The sequence below is a fragment of the Oncorhynchus nerka genome, linkage group LG24, assembly GCF_034236695.1.
Source record: "Oncorhynchus nerka isolate Pitt River linkage group LG24, Oner_Uvic_2.0, whole genome shotgun sequence".
Classification (NCBI taxonomy): domain Eukaryota; kingdom Metazoa; phylum Chordata; class Actinopteri; order Salmoniformes; family Salmonidae; genus Oncorhynchus; species Oncorhynchus nerka.
In genome coordinates, this window is record NC_088419.1 from 93,764,417 (window position 1) to 93,785,317 (window position 20,901).

The following is a 20,901-nucleotide window of genomic DNA, read 5'->3' on the forward strand; positions in this document are numbered from 1 at the left end:
GACTAATCGACGTATATAACACAGACTAATCTACATATATAAAACAGACTAATCTACATATATAAAACAGACTAATCTACATATATAACACAGACTAATCTACATATATAACACAGACTAATTCTGTGGTAATCTACATATATAACACAGACTAATCTACATATATAAAACAGACTAATCTACATATATAAAACAGACTAATCTACATATATAAAACAGACTAATCTACATATATAACACAGACTAATCTACATATATAACACATGAGACTAATCTACATATATAACACAGACTAATCTACATATATAACACAGACTAATCTACATATATAAAACAGACTAATCTACATATATAAAACAAACTAATCTACATATATAAAACAGACTAATCTACATATATAACACAGACTAATCTACATATGTAAAACATTAGACTAATGCTGTGGTAATCTACATATATAAAACAGACTAATCTACATATATAAAACAAACTAATCTACATATATAAAAGACTAATCTACATATATAACACAGACTAATCTACATATGTAAAACATTAGACTAATGCTGTGGTAATCTACATATATAAAACAGACTAATCTACATATATAAAACAGACTAATCTACATATATAACACATGAGACTAATCTACGTATATAACACATGAGACTAATCTACGTATATAACACATGAGACTAATCTACATATATAACACAGACTAATCTACATATATAACACATGAGACTAGACTAATCTATATAACACAGACTAATAATCTAATATATAAAACAGACTAATCTACATATATAAAACAGACTAATCTACATATATAAAACAGACTAATCTACATATATAAAACAGACTAATCTACATATATAAAACAGACTAATCTACATATGTAAAACAGACTAATCTACATATGTAAAACAGACTAATCTACATATGTAAAACAGACTAATCTACATATGTAAAACAGACTAATCTACATAACAGACAATCTACATATATAACACAGACTAATCTACATATATAACACAGACTAATCTACATATATAACACAGACTAATCTACGTATATAACACATGAGACTAATCTACATATATAACACATGAGACTAATCTACGTATATAACACATGAGACTAATCTACGTATATAACACATGAGACTAATCTACGTATATAACATTAGACTAATAATATAACACATTAGACTAATCTACGTATATAACACATGAGACTAATCTACATATATAACACATGAGACTAATCTACATATAACAGACTAATCGACATATATAAAACAGACTAATCGACATATATAAAACAGACTAATCTACATATATAAAACAGACTAATCTACATATGTAAACAGACTAATCTACATATATAATCACATATGTAAAACAGACTAATCTACATATATAACACAGACTAATCTACATATATAACACAGACTAATCTACGTATATAACACAGACTAATCTACGTATATAACACAGACTAATCTACGTATATAACACATGAGACTAATCTACGTATATAACACATGAGACTAATCTACGTATATAACACATGAGACTAATCTACGTATATAACACATGAGACTAATCTACGTATATAACACATGAGACTAATCTACATATGTAAAACAGACTAATCTACATATGTAAAACAGACTAATCTACATATGTAAAACAGACTAATCTACATATGTAAAACAGACTAATCTACATATATAACACAGACTAATCTACGATATAACTAATCTACATATAACACAGACTAATCTACGTATATAACACATGAGACTAATCTACGTATATAACACATGAGACTAATCTACGTATATAACACATGAGACTAATCTACGTATGTAAAACAGACTAATCTACATATATAACACATGAGACTAATCTACGTATATAACACATGAGACTAATCTACGTATATAACACATGAGACTAATCTACGTATGTAAAACAGACTAATCTACGTATGTAAAACAGACTAATCTACATATGTAAAACAGACTAATCTACATATGTAAAACAGACTAATCTACATATGTAAAACAGACTAATCTACATATATAAAACAGACTAATCTACATATATAACACAGACTAATCTACGTATATAACACATGAGACTAATCTACGTATATAACACATGAGACTAATCTACGTATATAACACATTAGACTAATCTACGTATATAACACATGAACTAATCAGACTAATCGACATATATAAAACAGACTAATCTACATATATAAAACAGACTAATCTACATATATAAAACAGACTAATCTACATATGTAAAACAGACTAATCTACATATGTAAAACAGACTAATCTACATATGTAAAACAGACTAATCTACATATGTAAAACAGACTAATCTACATATATAACACAGACTAATCTACATATATAACACAGACTAATCTACATATATAACACAGACTAATCTACGTATATAACACATGAGACTAATCTACGTATATAACACATGAGACTAATCTACGTATATAACACATGAGACTAATCTACGTATATAACACATGAGACTAATCTACGTATATAACACATTAGACTAATCTACGTATATAACACATTAGACTAATCTACGTATATAACACATGAGACTAATCTACATATATAACACATGAGACTAATCTACATATAACAGACTAATCGACATATATAAAACAGACTAATCGACATATATAAAACAGACTAATCTACATATATAAAACAGACTAATCTACATATGTAAAACAGACTAATCTACATATGTAAAACAGACTAATCTACATATGTAAAACAGACTAATCTACATATATAACACAGACTAATCTACATATATAACACAGACTAATCTACGTATATAACACAGACTAATCTACGTATATAACACAGACTAATCTACGTATATAACACATGAGACTAATCTACGTATATAACACATGAGACTAATCTACGTATATAACACATGAGACTAATCTACGTATATAACACATGAGACTAATCTACGTATATAACACATGAGACTAATCTACATATGTAAAACAGACTAATCTACATATGTAAAACAGACTAATCTACATATGTAAAACAGACTAATCTACATATGTAAAACAGACTAATCTACATATATAACACAGACTAATCTACGTATATAACACAGACTAAAACATATAACACAGACTAATCTACGCTATAACACATGAGACTAATCTACATATATAACACAGAGACTAATCTACATATATAACACATGAGACTAATCTACGTATATAACACATGAGACTAATCTACGTATGTAAAACAGACTAATCTACATATATAACACATGAGACTAATCTACGTATATAACACATGAGACTAATCTACATATAAACACATGAGACTAATCTACGTATGTAAAACAGACTAATCTACATATGTAAAACAGACTAATCTACATATGTAAAACAGACTAATCTACATATATAAAACAGACTAATCTACATATGTAAAACAGACTAATCTACATATATAAAACAGACTAATCTACATATGTAAAACAGACTAATCTACATATGTAAACCATTAGACTAATGCTGTGGTAATCTTATCAAATGAGAAGATCTATGCGACACTAAGCCTTCTGAGAAAGGGAAGAGTACGGCAACACTGAAAGATGGAACGCAGCAATTCTATTTACATTTTTTAAAATGGAGATCTTTTTTTTTACTGTCAAAGCTAAGGTACGTAGTCAAAAGTATTTATTTTTGGGGGGGGGTTTGTTTGTGACCAGGGAGGGGCGCTCTAACGCTCATGTGAAGGGAGACTACCAGAGGATTGGAGACGTCATGCTGAGGAACATGTGTGCTCTCAAGGTGAGACTGGACTCCTGTCACCACCTGGTTGTTCAGACGGGTTACTGCTACACACTATAGTCAGATGGGAGACCGCTGCTGTACGAAACGGGGATGGAAAGTGATGGGATAAACCGTCTTAACTCCCATTGTCATGTGTAAGCTTAGTACTGCATCTGTTTGCATTACGTTGGGAAGGGAAGTGATTTTAAACACGGTGTCCACACTACTCAGACCATTACCGTGTTTTTATAAAAGGGATCCCTGCTTTGAGCTTGTTGTTTCATGCTTCTCTCCTCAGGAGTTCACCAACTACCTGCAGAAACATGACGAGGTGCTGACCGAGCTGGAGAAGGCCACCAAGCGCCTGAAGAAGCTGGAGACGGTGTATAAGGAGTTTGAGCTTCAGAAGGTGTGTTACCTGCCTCTCAACACGTTCCTGCTGAAGCCCATCCAGCGCCTCATGCACTACAAACTGATCCTAGAGAGACTGTGTAAACACTACAGCCCAGACCACCCCGACCACAACAACTGCAGAGGTGAGAATGCTACGGGGCTGATGGGTGGAAGGTCCATCAGAGGACCGTAGAACTGTCACATTGAGAATGCTACGGGGCTGATGGGAGGGAGGTCCGTCAGAGGACCGTAGAGCTGTCGCATTGAGAATGCTACAGGGCTGATGGGAGGGAGTTCCGTCAGAGGACCGTAGGAGCTGTCACATTGAGAATGCTACAGGGCTGATGGGTGGAAGGTCCGTCAGAGGACCGTAGGAGCTGTCACATTGAGAATGCTACAGGGCTGATGGGTGGAAGGGCCGTCAGGGGACCGTAGAGCTGTCACATTGAGAATGCTACAGGGCTGATGGGTGGAAGGGCCCAGGGGACCGTCAGATTGAGAATGCTACGAGCTGAGAGCTGTCACATTGAGAATGCTACAGGGCTGATGGGTGGAAGGCCCGTCAGAGGACCGTAGGAGCTGTCACATTGAGAATGCTACGGGGCTGATGGGTGGAAGGTCCGTCAGGGGACTGTAGAGCTGTCAGAGGGACCGTAGAGCTGTCACATTGAGAATGCTACAGAGCTGATGGGTGGAAGGGCCGTCAGGGGACCGTAGAGCTGTCACATTGAGAATGCTACAGGGCTGATGGGTGGAAGGCCCGTCAGAGGACCGTAGGAGCTGTCACATTGAGAATGCTACAGGGCTGATGGGTGGAAGGTCCGTCAGGGGACTGTAGAGCTGTCACATTGAGAATGCTACGGGGCTGATGGGTGGAAGGTCCGTCAGGGGACCGTAGAGCTGTCACATTGAGAATGCTTAAGTTAAAGAGGGCATAATTGCCAGGGGTTAGAGGTGCCAATCCTTTTTATTTTGGATTATATTTCTATGAGTCCGATACCTAGCCCTCCTGCTCATTTCTCCTCAAGAGACCTGGGTGATGTTCAGCAGGGAGAAAATGTTCTGAATGGGTTGGTAATCCTGGGCCGAGCTAAGCAACCGCCATATTCCCTGATGTTTGGTATCCCTCCTGTGTGGATCCTCAACCCTCCTGTATGTACCCTTATCCCTTTGTCCCTCGTGTACAGAGGCCCTGAAGGAGGTGGCAGAGATGACCAATCAGCTCCAGAGTAGTTTGATCCGTCTGGAGAACTTCCAGAAGCTGTCTGAGCTCCAGAGAGACCTGATCGGCATCGAGAACCTCACTGCGCCCGGCAGGGTGAGTCTAGTACCTCGTAGAACCTCACTGCGCCCGGCGGGGTGAGTCTAGTACCTCGTAGAACCTCACTGCGCCCGGCAGGGTGAGTCTAGTACCTCGTAGAACCTCACTGCGCCCAGCGGGATGAGTCTAGTACCTCGTAGAACCTCACTGCGCCCGGCGGGGTGAGTCTAGTACCTCGTAGAACCTCACTGCGCCCGGCGGGGTGAGTCTAGTACCTCGTAGAACCTCACTGCGCCCGGCGGGTGAGTCTAGTACCTCGTAGAACCTCACTGCGCCAGGCGGGGTGAGTCTCGTACCTCGTAGAACCTCACTGCGCCAGGCGGGGTGAGTCTAGTACCTCGTAGAACCTCACTGCGCCCGGCGGGGTGAGTCTAGTACCTTGTAGAGGGAGACGGCTGTAGTACTCGAGTCCAGGAGACCTGAACAAACGCTGGAGACTTGAACACTTAGTGACTTGACTACATCAAATTTATTTATATAGCCCTTCATACATCAGCTGATATCTCAAAGTGCTGTACAGAAACCCAGTCTAAAACCCCAAACAGCAAGCAATGCAGGTGTAGAAGCACGGTGGCTAGGAAAAACTCCATAGAAAGACTAAAACCTGGAGACTTGAACACTTAGTGCCGGGTGGAAATTATAACAGAACATGGCCAAGATGTTCAAATGTTCATAAATGACCAGCATGGTCGAATAATAATAAGGCAGAACAGTTGAAACTGGAGCAGCAGCACGGCCAGGTGGACTGGGGACAGCATGTCATCATGTCAGGTAGTCCTGGGGCATGGTCCTAGTGCTCAGGTCCTCCGAGAGAGAGAAAGAAAGAGAAGGAGAGAATTAGAGAACGCACACTTAGATTCACACAGGACACCGAATAGGACAGGAGAAGTACTCCAGATATAACAAACTGACCCTAGCCCCCCGACACATAAACTACTGCAGCATAAATACTGGAGGCTGAGACAGGAGGGGTCAGGAGACACTGTGGCCCCATCCGAGGACACCCCCGGACAGGGCCAAACAGGAAGGATATAACCCCACCCACTTTGCCAAAGCACAGCCCCCACACCACTAGAGGGATATCTTCAACCACCAACTTACCATCCTGAGACAAGGCTGAGTATAGCCCACAAAGATCTCCGCCATGGCACAACCCAAGGGGGGGCGCCAACCCAGACAGGATGACCACATCAGTGAATCAACCCACTCAGGTGACGCACCCCTTCCAGGGACGGCATGAGAGAGCCCCAGTAAGCCAGTGACTCAGCCCCTGTAATAGGGTTAGAGGCAGAGAATCCCAGTGGAAAGAGGGGAACCGGACCAGGCAGAGACAGCAGGTTGAGACCGAGTTTGCGTCTCTGACATGGGTAGGCAGACCGTTCCATAAAAATGGAGCTCTATAGGAGAAAGCCCTACCTCCAGCTGTTTGCTTAGAAATTCTAGGGACAATTAGGAGGCCTGCGTCTTGTGACCGTAGCGTACATGTAGGTATGTACGGCAGGACCAAATCAGAGAGATAGGTAGGAGCAAGCCCATGTAATGCTTTGTAGGTTAGCAGTAAAACCTTGAAATCAGCCCTTGCTTCGACAGGAAGCCAGTGTAGAGAGGCTAGCACTGGAGTAATATGATCAATTTTTTTGGTTCTAGTCAGGATTCTAGCAGCCGTATTCAGCACTAACTGAAGTTTATTTAGTGCTTTATCCGGGTAGCAGGAAAGTAGAGCATTGCAGTAGTCTAACCTAGAAGTGACAAAAGCATGGATTAATTTTTCTGCATCATTTTTGGACAGAAAGTTCAGAGTAACGCCGAGGTCCTTCACAGTTTTATTTGAGACGACTGTACAACCATTAAGACTGTATGGTTAAGACAGTGATGGTTGTACGACTGTACAACCATCACTGCACAATATGCTCAACTAAGTTCTGTAGGGTGAATGAGTCTTTGGGTGCTCTAGCAGGAGTAATCTGACTGTTTTGAAGAAGACGGCAAGCACTGACAAATAAAGTAGAACTATTTTTCCATCAGTGGTCAGTGCGGGAGCAGTATTCAGGAGAGGTAGACTGGGGTTGGAGGAGAGAGGTAGACTGGGGTTGGAGGAGAGAGGTAGACTGGGGTTGGAGGAGAGAGGTAGACTGGGGTTGGAGGAGAGAGGTAGACTGGGGGGGAGAGGTAGACTGGGGGCGAGGTAGACTGGGGGCGATGCAGGATGGTAATAAACTCAGCAAGTTCCCTGTCTTTCAAAGATAATTCGTAAAAATCAAAATAACTTCACAGATCTTCATTGTAAAGGGTTTAAACACTGTTTCCTATGCTTGTTCAATGAACCATAAACAATTAATGATCATGCACCTGTGGAACGGTCGTTAACCGCTTACAGACGGTAGGCAACTAAGGTCACAGTTATGAAAACTTAGGACACTAAAGAGGCTGTTCTACTGACTCTGAAAGCCACCAAAAGAAAGAGGCCCAGGGTCCCTTCTGATCTGTGTGAACATGCCTTAGGCATGCTGCAAGGAGGCATGAGGGCTGCAGATGTGGCCAGGGCAATAAATTACTGTGAGACGCCTAAGACAGCGCTTCAGGGAGACAGGACGGACAGGTGATCGTCCTCGCAGGACAGGATCGGTACATCTGAACATCACACCTGCGGGACAGGTACAGGATGGCAACAACAACTGCCCGAGTTTCACCAGGAACGCACAATTCCTCCATCAGTGCTCAGACTGTCCGCAATATCCTGAGAGAGGTTGAACTGAGGGCTTGTAGGCCTGTTGTAAAGGCAGGTCCTCACCAGACATCACCGGCAGCAACGTCGCCTATGGGCACAAACCCACCATCACTGGACCAGACAGGACTGGCAAAAAGTATTCTTCTCTGATGAGTCGCGGTTTTGTCTCACCAGGGGTGATGGTCAGATTCACGTTTATCGTTGAAGGAATGAGCGTTACACCGAGGCCTATACTCTGGAGCGGGATCGATTTGGAGGTGGAGGGTCCGTCATGGTCTGGGGTGGTGTGTCACAGCATCATCGGATTGAGCTTGTTGTCATTACAGGGAATCTCAATGCTCTGCGTTACAGGGAAGACATCCTCCTCCCTCATGTGGTACCCTTCCTGCAGGCTCATCCTGACATGACCCTCCAGCATGACAATGCCACCAGCATTACTGCTCGTTCTGTGCGTGATTTCCTGCAAGACAGGAATGTCAGTGTTCTGCCATGGCCAGCGAATAACCCAGATCTCAATCCCATTGAGCATGTCTGGGCCTGTTTGATCGAAGGGTGAGGGCTAGGGCCATTCCCCCCAGAAATGCCCGGGAACTTGCAGGTGCCTTGGTGGAAGAGTGGGGTAATATGAGGAGATGCACTGCAGTATTTGCTGTGGCCACCAGCTGCATTGACTGTTTCTTTTGATTTGAACCCCCCCACACCTTTGTTCTGGGACATATTATTCCATTTCATGTCTGTGGAACTTGTTCAGTTTATGTCTCAGTTGTTGAATCTTGTTATGTCCATATAAATATTTACACATGTTAAGTTAAAATGAAAATAAACGCAGTTGACAGTGAGAGGACATAAAAAAAAAAACTTCATCTACTTTTCTGGTTTTCAGGAGTTCATTCGAGAGGGTTGTCTGTACAAGCTGACCAAAAAAGGGCTGCAGCAAAGGATGTTTTTCCTGGTGAGTTTCAGCGTTTCAGTTTCAACAATCCTTTTGTTTGTTGATTTCTATCTTTTTATACAAGCTGAGAAAATGATTAGTATCACTCCGACAACGTGAGTTTCTCGTTTATTTCAATGTCTCTCCAGTCTTTCCTCTGTCTCCTGTATGATTTCTATTGGAGTCATTTTAGCACCAGCTCTTATCCAGCGTTATAAACCAGAGATGATCTCAATGAGTCAAACCCGGACAAATAAAGGTTAAATATATCGATGTGTATCTTTCCTCTCTGTCTTCAGATATGTCATGTTTTATGCCAGATAGTGGTCACTCAGTATAAACTATTAAGATTAGCGTTGTCACGGTACCGGTATCGCCTGACTAGGAGGTAAGGAAGGAAAGGAAACATTCATTTCTTGAGGAAAACAGTCCTAATGTTAGGGGGGAAAAAACAGCCTTGTGTTGTCCGCCTGAGTAACGTTTATTTTCCAAGCTACATTACACTGAAGAGTTTAGTCTGCTTTTTAATTTTACCTTTCATTTAACTAGGCAAGTCAGTTAAGAACAAATTCTTATTTTCAATGACGGCCTAGGAACAGTGGGTTTAACTGCCTGTTCAGGGGCAGAACGACAGATTTGTACCTTGTCAGCTCGGGGATTTGAACTTGCAACCTTCCGGTAACTAGTCCACTGCTCTAACCACTAGGCTACCCTGCCTCCTCTACACTCTAACCACTAGGCTACCCTGCCGCCTCTACACTCTAACCACTAGGCCACCCTGCCTCCTCTACACTCTAACCACTAGGCTACCCTGCCGCCTCTACACTCTAACCACTAGGCTACCCTGCCACCTCTACACTCTAACCACTAGGCTACCCTGCCACCTCTACACTCTAACCACTAGGCTACCCTGCCGCCTCTACACTCTAACCACTAGGCTACCCTGCCGCCTCTACACTCTAACCACTAGGCTACCCTGCCACCTCTACACTCTAACCACTAGGCTACCCTGCCGCCTCTAACACTCTAACCACCACTAGGCTACCCTGCCGCCTCTACACTCTAACCACTAGGCTACCCTGCCGCCTCTACACTCTAACCACTAGGCTACCCTGCCGCCTCTACACTCTAACCACTAGGCTACCCTGCCGCCTCTACACTCTAACCACTAGGCTACCCTGCCACCTCTACACTCTAACCACTAGGCTACCCTGCCGCCTCTACACTCTAACCACTAGGCTACCCTGCCGCCTCTACACTCTAACCACTAGGCTACCCTGCCGCCTCTACACTCTAACCACTAGGCTACCCTGCCGCCTCTACACTCTAACCACTAGGCTACCCTGCCACCTCTACACTCTAACCACTAGGCTACCCTGCCGCCTCTACACTCTAACCACTAGGCTACCCTGCCGCCTCTACACTCTAACCACTAGGCTACCCTGCCGCCTCTACACTCTAACCACTAGGCTACCCTGCCGCCTCTACACTCTAACCACTAGGCTACCCTGCCGCCTCTACACTCTAACCACTAGGCTACCCTGCCGCCTCTACACTCTAACCACTAGGCTACCCTGCCGCCTCTACACTCTAACCACCACGAATGTTCTGGTTTTCAAGGGAAATGTAAAGAGACTGTAGCTTTTGGGAAGTTAACAACCAGGCATGTTCGACATTACAGCTGACAATGCAGGCGACTGCCTACCGACTGATCTACAAATCAACTTTCATCATAAATAACGACTCCATTTATTATTTGTAGATCAGTCGGTCGCCATTTACCCACAGCGCATCATGGATCGGATGCTTTCAAACACTCATCCACATTTACAGGATTGCTTGAACAGTTTTTTTTTTTTGTAGGGGGGGGGGTCTAGTTTCAACCGTTTCTTTTACACCTGCAACATTAGGTTACTGGAGTCATGACAACCCTAATTAGGATAACGATAGTTTGTGTCGTGGTGAATCTCATGGTCTATGTTCGGTCTTTCCTCTCAGTTCTCTGACCAGCTCCTGTACACGAGTAAAGGTGTGACGGCCACCAACCAGTTCAAGGTCCATGGCCAGCTGCCTCTGCACGGCATGATCGTGAGTATAAAGCTGCCTGCCCTGTGTTGACCCCTGACCTTTACTCTGTTAGCCGTGACCTCAGGTTAATCTGGCTCTGACCTAGCTGTGGTAACCTGACCCAGCTGTGGTAACCTGACCCAGCTGTGGTAACCTGACCTAGCTGTGGTAACCTGACCCAGCTGTGGTAACCTGACCTGACCTAGCTGTGGTAACCTGACCTAGCTGTGGTAACCTGACCCAGCTGTGGTAACCTGACCTAGCTGTGGTAACCTGACCTAGCTGTGGTAACCTGACCTAGCTGTGTGTAACCTGACCCAGCTGTGTGTAACCTGACCCAGCTGTGTGTAACCTGACCCAGCTGTGTGTAACCTGACCCAGCTGTGTGTAACCTGACCCAGCTGTGTGTAACCTGACCTAGCTGTGGTAACCTGACCTGACCCAGCTGTGGTAACCTGACCTGACCCAGCTGTGGTAACCTGACCTAGCTGTGGTAACCTGACCTGACCCAGCTGTGGGTAACCTGACCCAGCTGTGGGTAACCTGACCCAGCTGTGGGTAACCTGACCTGACCCAGCTGTGGTAACCTGACCTGACCCAGCTGTGTGTAACCTGACCCAGCTGTGGTAACCTGACCCAGCTGTGGTAACCTGACCTAGCTGTGGTAACCTGACCTAGCTGTGGTAACCTGACCCAGCTGTGGTAACCTGACCTAGCTGTGGTAACCTGACCTAGCTGTGGTAACCTGACCTGACCTAGCTGTGGTAACCTGACCTGACCTAGCTGTGGTAACCTGACCTGACCTAGCTGTGGTAACCTGACCCAGCTGTGGTAACCTGACCTGACCTAGCTGTGGTAACCTGACCTGACCTAGCTGTGGTAACCTGACCTGACCTAGCTGTGGTAACCTGACCCAGCTGTGGTAACCTGACCCAGCTGTGGTAACCTGACCTGACCTAGCTGTGGTAACCTGACCCAGCTGTGGTAACCTGACCCAGCTGTGGGTAACCTGACCTGACCCAGCTGTGTGTAACCTGACCCAGCTGTGTGTAACCTGACCCAGCTGTGGTAACCTGATCTGACCTAGCTGTGGTAACCTGACCCAGCTGTGGGTAACCTGACCTGACCCAGCTGTGGTAACCTGACCTGACCCAGCTGTGGTAACCTGACCTGACCTAGCTGTGGTAACCTGACCTGACCTAGCTGTGGTAACCTGACCTGACCTAGCTGTGGTAACCTGACCTGACCTAGCTGTGGTAACCTGACCTGACCTAGCTGTGGTAACCTGACCCAGCTGTGGTAACCTGACCCAGCTGTGGGTAACCTGACCTGACCCAGCTGTGTGTAACCTGACCCAGCTGTGTGTAACCTGACCCAGCTGTGGTAACCTGATCTGACCTAGCTGTGGTAACCTGACCCAGCTGTGGGTAACCTGACCTGACCCAGCTGTGGGTAACCTGACCTGACCCAGCTGTGGTAACCTGACCTGACCTAGCTGTGGGTAACCTGACCTGACCTAGCTGTGGTAACCTGACCTAGCTGTGGTAACCTGACCCAGCTGTGGTAACCTGACCTGACCTAGCTGTGGTAACCTGACCTGACCTAGCTGTGGTAACCTGACCTGACCTAGCTGTGGTAACCTGACCCAGCTGTGGTAACCTGACCCAGCTGTGGGTAACCTGACCTGACCCAGCTGTGTGTAACCTGACCCAGCTGTGGTAACCTGACCCAGCTGTGGTAACCTGATCTGACCTAGCTGTGGTAACCTGACCCAGCTGTGGGTAACCTGACCTAACCCAGCTGTGGTAACCTGACCTGACCTAGCTGTGGTAACCTGACCTGACCTAGCTGTGGTAACCTGACCTGACCTAGCTGTGGTAACCTGACCTGACCCAGCTGTGGTAACCTGACCTGACCTAGCTGTGGTAACCTGACCCAGCTGTGGGTAACCTGACCTGACCCAGCTGTGGTAACCTGACCTGACCTAGCTGTGGTAACCTGACCTGACCTAGCTGTGGTAACCTGACCTGACCTAGCTGTGGTAACCTGACCTAGCTGTGGTAACCTGACCTGACCTAGCTGTGGTAACCTGACCTCAGCTGTGGTAACCTGACCCAGCTGTGGGTAACCTGACCTGACCCAGCTGTGTGTAACCTGACCCAGCTGTGGTAACCTGACCCAGCTGTGGTAACCTGATCTGACCTAGCTGTGGTAACCTGACCTGACCTAGCTGTGGTAACCTGACCTGACCTAGCTGTGGTAACCTGACCTGACCCAGCTGTGGTAACCTGACCTGACCCAGCTGTGGTAACCTGACCCAGCTGTGGTAACCTGACCTGACCCAGCTGTGGTAACCTGACCTGACCCAGCTGTGGTAACCTGACCTGACCCAGCTGTGGTAACCTGACCTGACCTAGCTGTGGTAACCTGACCTAGCTGTGGTAACCTGACCTGACCTAGCTGTGGTAACCTGACCTAGCTGTGGGTAACCTGCTGCTAATAAAATACATACTAGGGTTGCAAAATTCAGAAATCTTAGTTGTAGAATTACAGAATTCCTCCTTTCCCTCCTGATTCTGGAAATCTTCCAACTGAGTTTTCTGGAAAACCTAATAAGTAGGTGAATGACTGTTTCCTTCCTATTTTGGATTGAATTATTACTCGTGTTTTTGAGCAACTGTCTTGATTCAGCAAGTCGTCCCCATGACGACAAAATAGACATTTCAGAAAACATCACCTTCATGGGCCACTGTGAGAGCTCGATTCAATCCGTAGTGCAGAAGATCTGCTTTCTAGCGCGATTTACTCTTTAAAAAAAAGGCAATGTTAACGCATTCACGGAGACTGCGTTCGCGGAGACTGCGTTCGCGGAGACTGCGTTCGCGGAGACTGCGTTCGCGGAGACTGCGTTCGCGGAGACTGCGTTCGCGGAGACTGCGTTCACGGAGACTGCGTTCACGGAGACCGCGTTCACGGAGACCGCCTTCACGGAGACCGCGTTCACGGTAAACGCTGAATATGTCGGCTCCATCGGGAATGATCTTTTCAAATGTCAACCCGTGTGCTACAACGCAGATCTTATACGCTACGGATTGAATTGAGCCCCAAAGTTACTGAAAGGTTTAATATCATCATCTTTCCTCAGCTGGTTGTTCAGTTTTCTGAAGTGTCGGGAGTCAGACAGAAGGAAACTGAGGGAGATAAGTCACTGCTAAGGGGGGGGGGATCTAACACCAGATCAGGGAGATGTGTGAGGTGTTTCCATTGCATTCTACAACAAAAAAAGAGTAGCACTGTGTTGAGTTGGGGGGGGGGGGTTGGGAGGTCAGGGTGGGGGTTTGACAGAGGTCCAGTTAGTTAGTCAGTGAGACGACCTCGAGGTCCCCTGCTTTGGTCTAACCTGCGTCTCTGCTTCTCCATTTGTGATGCAGCTCATAGTTTTGGAGGCCCCGGTGAGTACTCTGGGTTCTGTTAGCTAGGGCACGTTACCTGCTCCCTCTCCCGTACTGGTGTAGACAAAACAACGCTTAGGTGTGGGCTCTGACGAAACGTCTGTGAATGGCTGCTAAAGGGAGAAAGAAGCTGTGTTTAGAATGTATTTATTTATTTATTTTAACTTTATTTAACTAGTCAAGTCAGTTGAGAACAAATTCTTATTTACAATGACGGCTATACTGGGGAACAGTGGGTTTAACTGCCTGTCAGTAAATACCCCCCCCAGGCCAGACGGTTGTGCAGTAGATACCCCCAGGCCAGACGGATGTGCAGTAGATACCCCCCCAGGCCAGACGGATGTGCAGTAGAATACCCCCCCAGGCCAGACAGATGTGCGGTAGGATACCCCCAGGCCAGACGGATGTGCAGTAGATAACCCCCCAGGCCAGACGGATGTGCAGTAGACAAACCCCCCTGCTTTTGGCAGGCCTTCCTTTGATCTGTTTTACCCCCAGTTCCCCTGCTGCTCTTGTCCAATCCCATGAGAGCAGGTGGTTGTGGCCAAAGGCCAACGTATCTTTTGCTGATCAACCATCTTACTGTGTCCCTCCCCCCCTTCCCTTCCATCCTTAGGTGGAAGAGAGTGAGAATGAGTGGTCTGTTCCTCACTGCTTCACCATCTACTCTGCCCAGAGGACCATTGTGGTGGCAGCCAGGTAAACACACACACACACACACAGGACAGTTATGCTTTTTAATCTAAAGACAAATGCAAATCTTCATTTTAATAGTGAACCGATTGGTTAAAGTCCTGAGTCGTAAACCCATCCTGCTCACTTCTTCAGCTGATCTGTTTCGCCTCCCTGTGTGGATGTGATTGTAGCTCGAAGGTGGAGATGGGGAAATGGATAGAGGACCTCAACATGGCAATTGAGATGACCAAGAAATCTCAGGAGAAATCAGACCTGTTCCTGGACCCAGGCCTGTGTGATCGCTCCAACAGTAAGACCGAATTACCCCTCTCTCTGATCGCTCCGACAGTAAGACAGAATTACCCCTCTCTCTGATCGCTCCAACAGTAAGACCGAATTACCCCTCTCTGATCGCTCCAACAGTAAGACAGAATTACCCCTCTCTGTGATCGCTCCAACAGTAAGGCAGAATTACCCCTCTCTGTGATCGCTCCGACAGTAAGGCAGAATTACCCCTCTCTGTGATCGCTCCAACAGTAAGACAGAATTACCCCTCTCTCTGATCGCTCCGACAGTAAGACAGAATTACCCCTCTCTCTGATCGCTCCGACAGTAAGACAGAATTACCCCTCTGTGATCGCTCCAACAGTAAGACAGAATTACCCCTCTCTCTGATCGCTCTGACAGTAAGACAGAATTACCCCTCTCTCTGATTGCTCCGACAGTAAGACCGAATTAGCCCTCTCTGATCGCTCCAACAGTAAGACAGAATTACCCCTCTCTGTGATCGCTCCGACAGTAAGACAGAATTACCCCTCTCTGTGATCGCTCCGACAGTAAGACAGAATTACCCCTCTCTCTGATCGCTCCGACAGTAAGACAGAATTACCCCTCTCTCTGATCGCTCCGACAGTAAGACAGAATTACCCCTCTCTCTGATCGCTCCGACAGTAAGACAGAATTACCCCTCTCTAGCAATCTTAGCATTACCCGCACCGTTGTAATCCCAGCATTACCCCTCCCTGTGGCGACCCCCAGCATTACCCCGCCCTGAGGCGATCCCAGCATTACCCCGCCCTGTGGCGACCCCCGGCATTACCCCGCCCTGTGGCGACCCCCGGCATTACCCCGCCATGTGGCGATCCCAGCATTACCCCGCCATGTGGCGATCCCAGCATTACCCCGCCCTGTTGCGACCCCCGCATTACCCCGCCCTGTGGCGACCCCGGCATTACCCCGCCCTGTGGCGACCCCGGCATTACCCCGCCCTGTGGCGACCCCAGCATTACCCCGCCCTGTGGCGACCCCCAGCATTACCCCGCCCTGTGGCGACCCCCAGCATTACCCCGCCCTGTAGTGTATAGTTAGGATCTATACTACTTGTGCACCTGGCTGTAGCCTACAGCATTTAAATCCCTCTTTATTTTTATAGTGATGACTTTATATTGTCTTTTCCCCTTTTGTTGTGGAACCAACTAGCCTCTTGGGCTGGATGTTGTGGAACCAACTAGCCTCTTGGGCTGGATGTTGTGGAACCATCTAGCCTCTTGGGCTGGATGTTGTGGAACCATCTAGCCTCTTGGGCTGGATGTTGTGGAACCATCTAGCCTCTTGGGCTGGATGTTGTGGAACCATCTAGCCTCTTGGGCTGGATGTTGTGGAACCATCTAGCCTCTTGGGCTGGATGTTGTGGAACCATCTAGCCTCTTGGGCTGGATGTTGTGGAACCATCTAGCCTCTTGGGCTGGATGTTGTGGAACCATCTAGCCTCTTGGGCCTGATGTTGTGGAACCATCTAGCCTCTTGGGCTGGATGTTGTGGAACCATCTAGCCTCTTGGGCTGGATGTTGTGGAACCATCTAGCCTCTTGGGCTGGATGTTGTGGAACCATCTAGCCTCCTGGGCTGGATGTTGTGGAACCAACTAGCCTCTTGAGCTGGATGTTGTGGAACCATCTAGCCTCTTGGGCTGGATGTTGTGGAACCATCGAGCCTCTTGGGCTGGATGTTGTGGAACCATCTAGCCTCCTGGGCTGGATGTTGTGGAACCAACTAGCCTCTTGAGCTGGATGTTGTGGAACCATCTAGCCTCTTGGGCTGGATGTTGTGGAACCATCTAGCCTCTTGGGCCGGATGTTGTGGAACCATCTAGCCTCTTGGGCCGGATGTTGTGGAACCATCTAGCCTCTTGGGCCGGATGTTGTGGAACCATCTAGCCTCTTGGGCCGGATGTTGTGGAACCATCTAGCCTCTTGGGCCGGATGTTGTGGAACCATCTAGCCTCTTGGGCCGGATGTTGTGGAACCATCTAGCCTCTTGGGCTGGATGTTGTGGAACCATCTAGCCTCTTGGGCTGGATGTTGTGGAACCATCTAGCCTCTTGGGCTGGATGTTGTGGAACCATCTAGCCTCCTGGGCTGGATGTTGTGGAACCAACTAGCCTCTTGAGCTGGATGTTGTGGAACCATCTAGCCTCTTGGGCTGGATGTTGTGGAACCATCTAGCCTCCTGGGCTGGATGTTGTGGAACCATCTAGCCTCCTGGGCTGGATGTTGTGGAACCATCTAGCCTCTTGGGCTGGATGTTGTGGAACCATCTAGCCTCTTGGGCTGGATGTTGTGGAACCATCTAGCCTCCTGGGCTGGATGTTGTGGAACCATCTAGCCTCCTGGGCTGGATGTTGTGGAACCATCTAGCCTCCTGGGCTGGATGTTGTGGAACCATCTAGCCTCCTGGGCTGGATGTTGTGGAACCATCTAGCCTCCTGGGCTGGATGTTGTGGAACCATCTAGCCTCCTGGGCTGGATGTTGTGGAACCATCTAGCCTCCTGGGCTGGATGTTGTGGAACCATCTAGCCTCCTGGGCTGGATGTTGTGGAACCATCTAGCCTCCTGGGCTGGATGTTGTGGAACCATCTAGCCTCCTGGGCTGGATGTTGTGGAACCATCTAGCCTCCTGGGCTGGATGTTGTGGAACCATCTAGCCTCCTGGGCTGGATGTTGTGGAACCATCTAGCCTCTTGGGCTGGATGTTGTGGAACCATCTAGCCTCTTGGGCTGGATGTTGTGGAACCAACTAGCCTCTTGGGCTGGATGTTGTGGAACCATCTAGCCTCCTGGGCTGGATGTTGTGGAACCATCTAGCCTCCTGGGCTGGATGTTGTGGAACCATCGCTATATGTGTTGTATTCTTATGTCAGTGGATTTTCTGGTGCATCTGAATCTTAAAAACAGACAAGGTGTTAAGTGGTCTTCCAGGCTCGAGCAGTCGTCTGAGGTGAGTGAGTAGGAAGCGTTGACTGTTGGAGCCAGATGGTGCTCCTATTGGGTGGACTTTACTACAAATGTACTGTAACCCCTCCCTTTAGATGTAGCTAACCCCTCCCCCTCCTCCCTGCCCCTCCCCTCCTTCCTCAGGGTCGTCGGATGAGGTTTCTCTGGATCAGGAGTCAGAGGATGACATGTCGTCGTCCCGTAACTCTCTGGATAAGCAGACCCATCACCGTGCCAACAGCACCATGCATGTCTGCTGGCATCGCAACACCAGCGTGTCCATGTCAGATCACAGCCTGGCTGTGGAGGTAGAGACTACACACAGAGAGAGAGACACACACACACACACACACACACCACATTCAATGATTTCCATCACTGCTTGTGGGTTCTCTGATGACTGTATAGTCCGATGCAGGATGCATACTGTCTGCCACAGACACAACACAGAGAGGCCTGTCCCCCGTAGAGCCACAGACACAACACGGAGAGGCCTGTCCTGTAGAGCCACAGACACAACACAGAGAGGCCTGTCCCCCGTAGAGCCACAGACACAACACGGAGAGGCCTGTCCCCCGTAGAACCACAGACACAACACAGAGAGGCCTGTCCTGTAGAGCCACAGACACAACACGGAGAGGCCTGTCCCCTGTAGAGCCACAGACACAACACAGAGAGGCCTGTCCCCCGTAGAGCCACAGGCACAACACGGAGAGGCCTGTCCCCCGTAGAGCCACAGGCACAACACGGAGAGGCCTGTCCCCCGTAGAGCCACAGGCATAACACGGAGAGGCCTGTCCCCCGTAGAGCCACAGACACAACACAGAGGCCTGTCCCCCGTAGAGCCACAGACACAACATGGAGAGGCCTGTCCCCCGTAGAGCCACAGACACAACACAGAGATGCCTGTCCTGTAGAGCCACAGACACAACACAGAGGCCTGTCCCCCGTAGAGCCACAGGCATAACACGGAGAGGCCTGTCCCCCGTAGAACCACAGACACACACACTATTTCGTGGGTGCTTACAATTGTCCTATTTCACACGTGTCATTACATGTGTGAATTGGATATTCGTTTTTTGCATTACCCACCCTCGAGCAATTAAGATTAAGTGCCTTGCTCAAGGGCACATCGACATATGTTTCACCTTGTCTGCGATTCGTCTTCGCGAGCTTTCGGTTATTGTCTGGCGACACGCATACAAATCAAATGTAATTGATCACCGAATACAACGGATGTAGACTTTACCGTGAAATGCTTACTTATGAGCCCTTCCCAACAATGCAGAATTAAAAAGTAAAGAATTATAATAGTAACACGAGGAATAAAATGAAATATACAAGAATGGAGCTATATACAGGAAGTACCCGTACCCGATCAGTGTGAAGCTATATACAGGAAGTACCAGATCAATATGGAGCTATATACAGGGAGTACCAGATCAATGTGGAGCTACATACAGGAAGTACCAGATCAATATGGAGCTATATACAGGAAGTACCAGATCAATATGGAGCTATATACAGAGGGAGTATCAGATCAATGTGGAGCTACATACAGGAAGTACCTGTACCCGATCAATGTGAAGCTATATACAGGAAGTACCAGTACCAGGTCATTGTGGAGCTATATACAGGGAGTACCAGATCAATGTGAAGCTATATACAGGAAGTACCAGATCAATGTGAAGCTATATACAGGAAGTACCAGTACCAGATCAATGTGGAGCTATATACAGGAAGTACCAGTACCAGGTCATTGTGGAGCTATATACAAGAAGTACCAGATCAATGTGGAGCTATATACAGAGGGAGTACCAGTACCAGATCAATGTGGAGCTATATACAGGGAGTACCAGTACCAGATCAATGTGGAGCTATATACAGGGAGTACCAGATCAATGTGGAGCTATATACAGGGAGTACCAGTACCAGATCAATGTGGAGCTATATACAGGAAGTACCAGATCAATGTGGAGCTATATACAGGAAGTACCCATACCAGATCAAAGTGCAGAGGTAGATATGTACATGAAGGCAGGGTAAAGTGACATCAGGATAGATAATAATAAGGTATTAGAGGTAGATATGTACATGAAGGCAGGGTAAAGTGACATCAGGATAGATAATAATAAGGTATTAGAGGTAGATATGTACATGAAGGCAGGGTAACGTGACATCAGGATAGATAATAATAA

The 20,901-nt window shown here is 46.8% G+C and overlaps 1 protein-coding gene across 5 annotated transcripts in view; it reads left to right on the plus strand.

Moving 5' to 3' along the window:
- farp2 (FERM, RhoGEF and pleckstrin domain protein 2) overlaps positions 1–20,901 on the plus strand; it is a 114,382-nt gene that overhangs the window by 73,537 nt on the left and 19,944 nt on the right. For 3 of the 5 annotated variants that reach the window (XM_065009334.1, XM_065009337.1, XM_065009338.1), the window contains exons 17-25: positions 3,801–3,882; positions 4,163–4,400; positions 5,445–5,575; positions 9,190–9,258; positions 11,236–11,325; positions 14,736–14,756; positions 15,373–15,455; positions 15,623–15,741; positions 18,848–19,011. In XM_065009334.1, the coding sequence (XP_064865406.1) occupies positions 3,801–3,882; positions 4,163–4,400; positions 5,445–5,575; positions 9,190–9,258; positions 11,236–11,325; positions 14,736–14,756; positions 15,373–15,455; positions 15,623–15,741; positions 18,848–19,011 (997 nt within the window). The remainder of the gene's footprint in view (positions 1–3,800; positions 3,883–4,162; positions 4,401–5,444; positions 5,576–9,189; positions 9,259–11,235; positions 11,326–14,735; positions 14,757–15,372; positions 15,456–15,622; positions 15,742–18,847; positions 19,012–20,901) is intronic. The other 2 variants (XM_065009336.1, XM_065009335.1) reach the window with 2 other exon arrangements.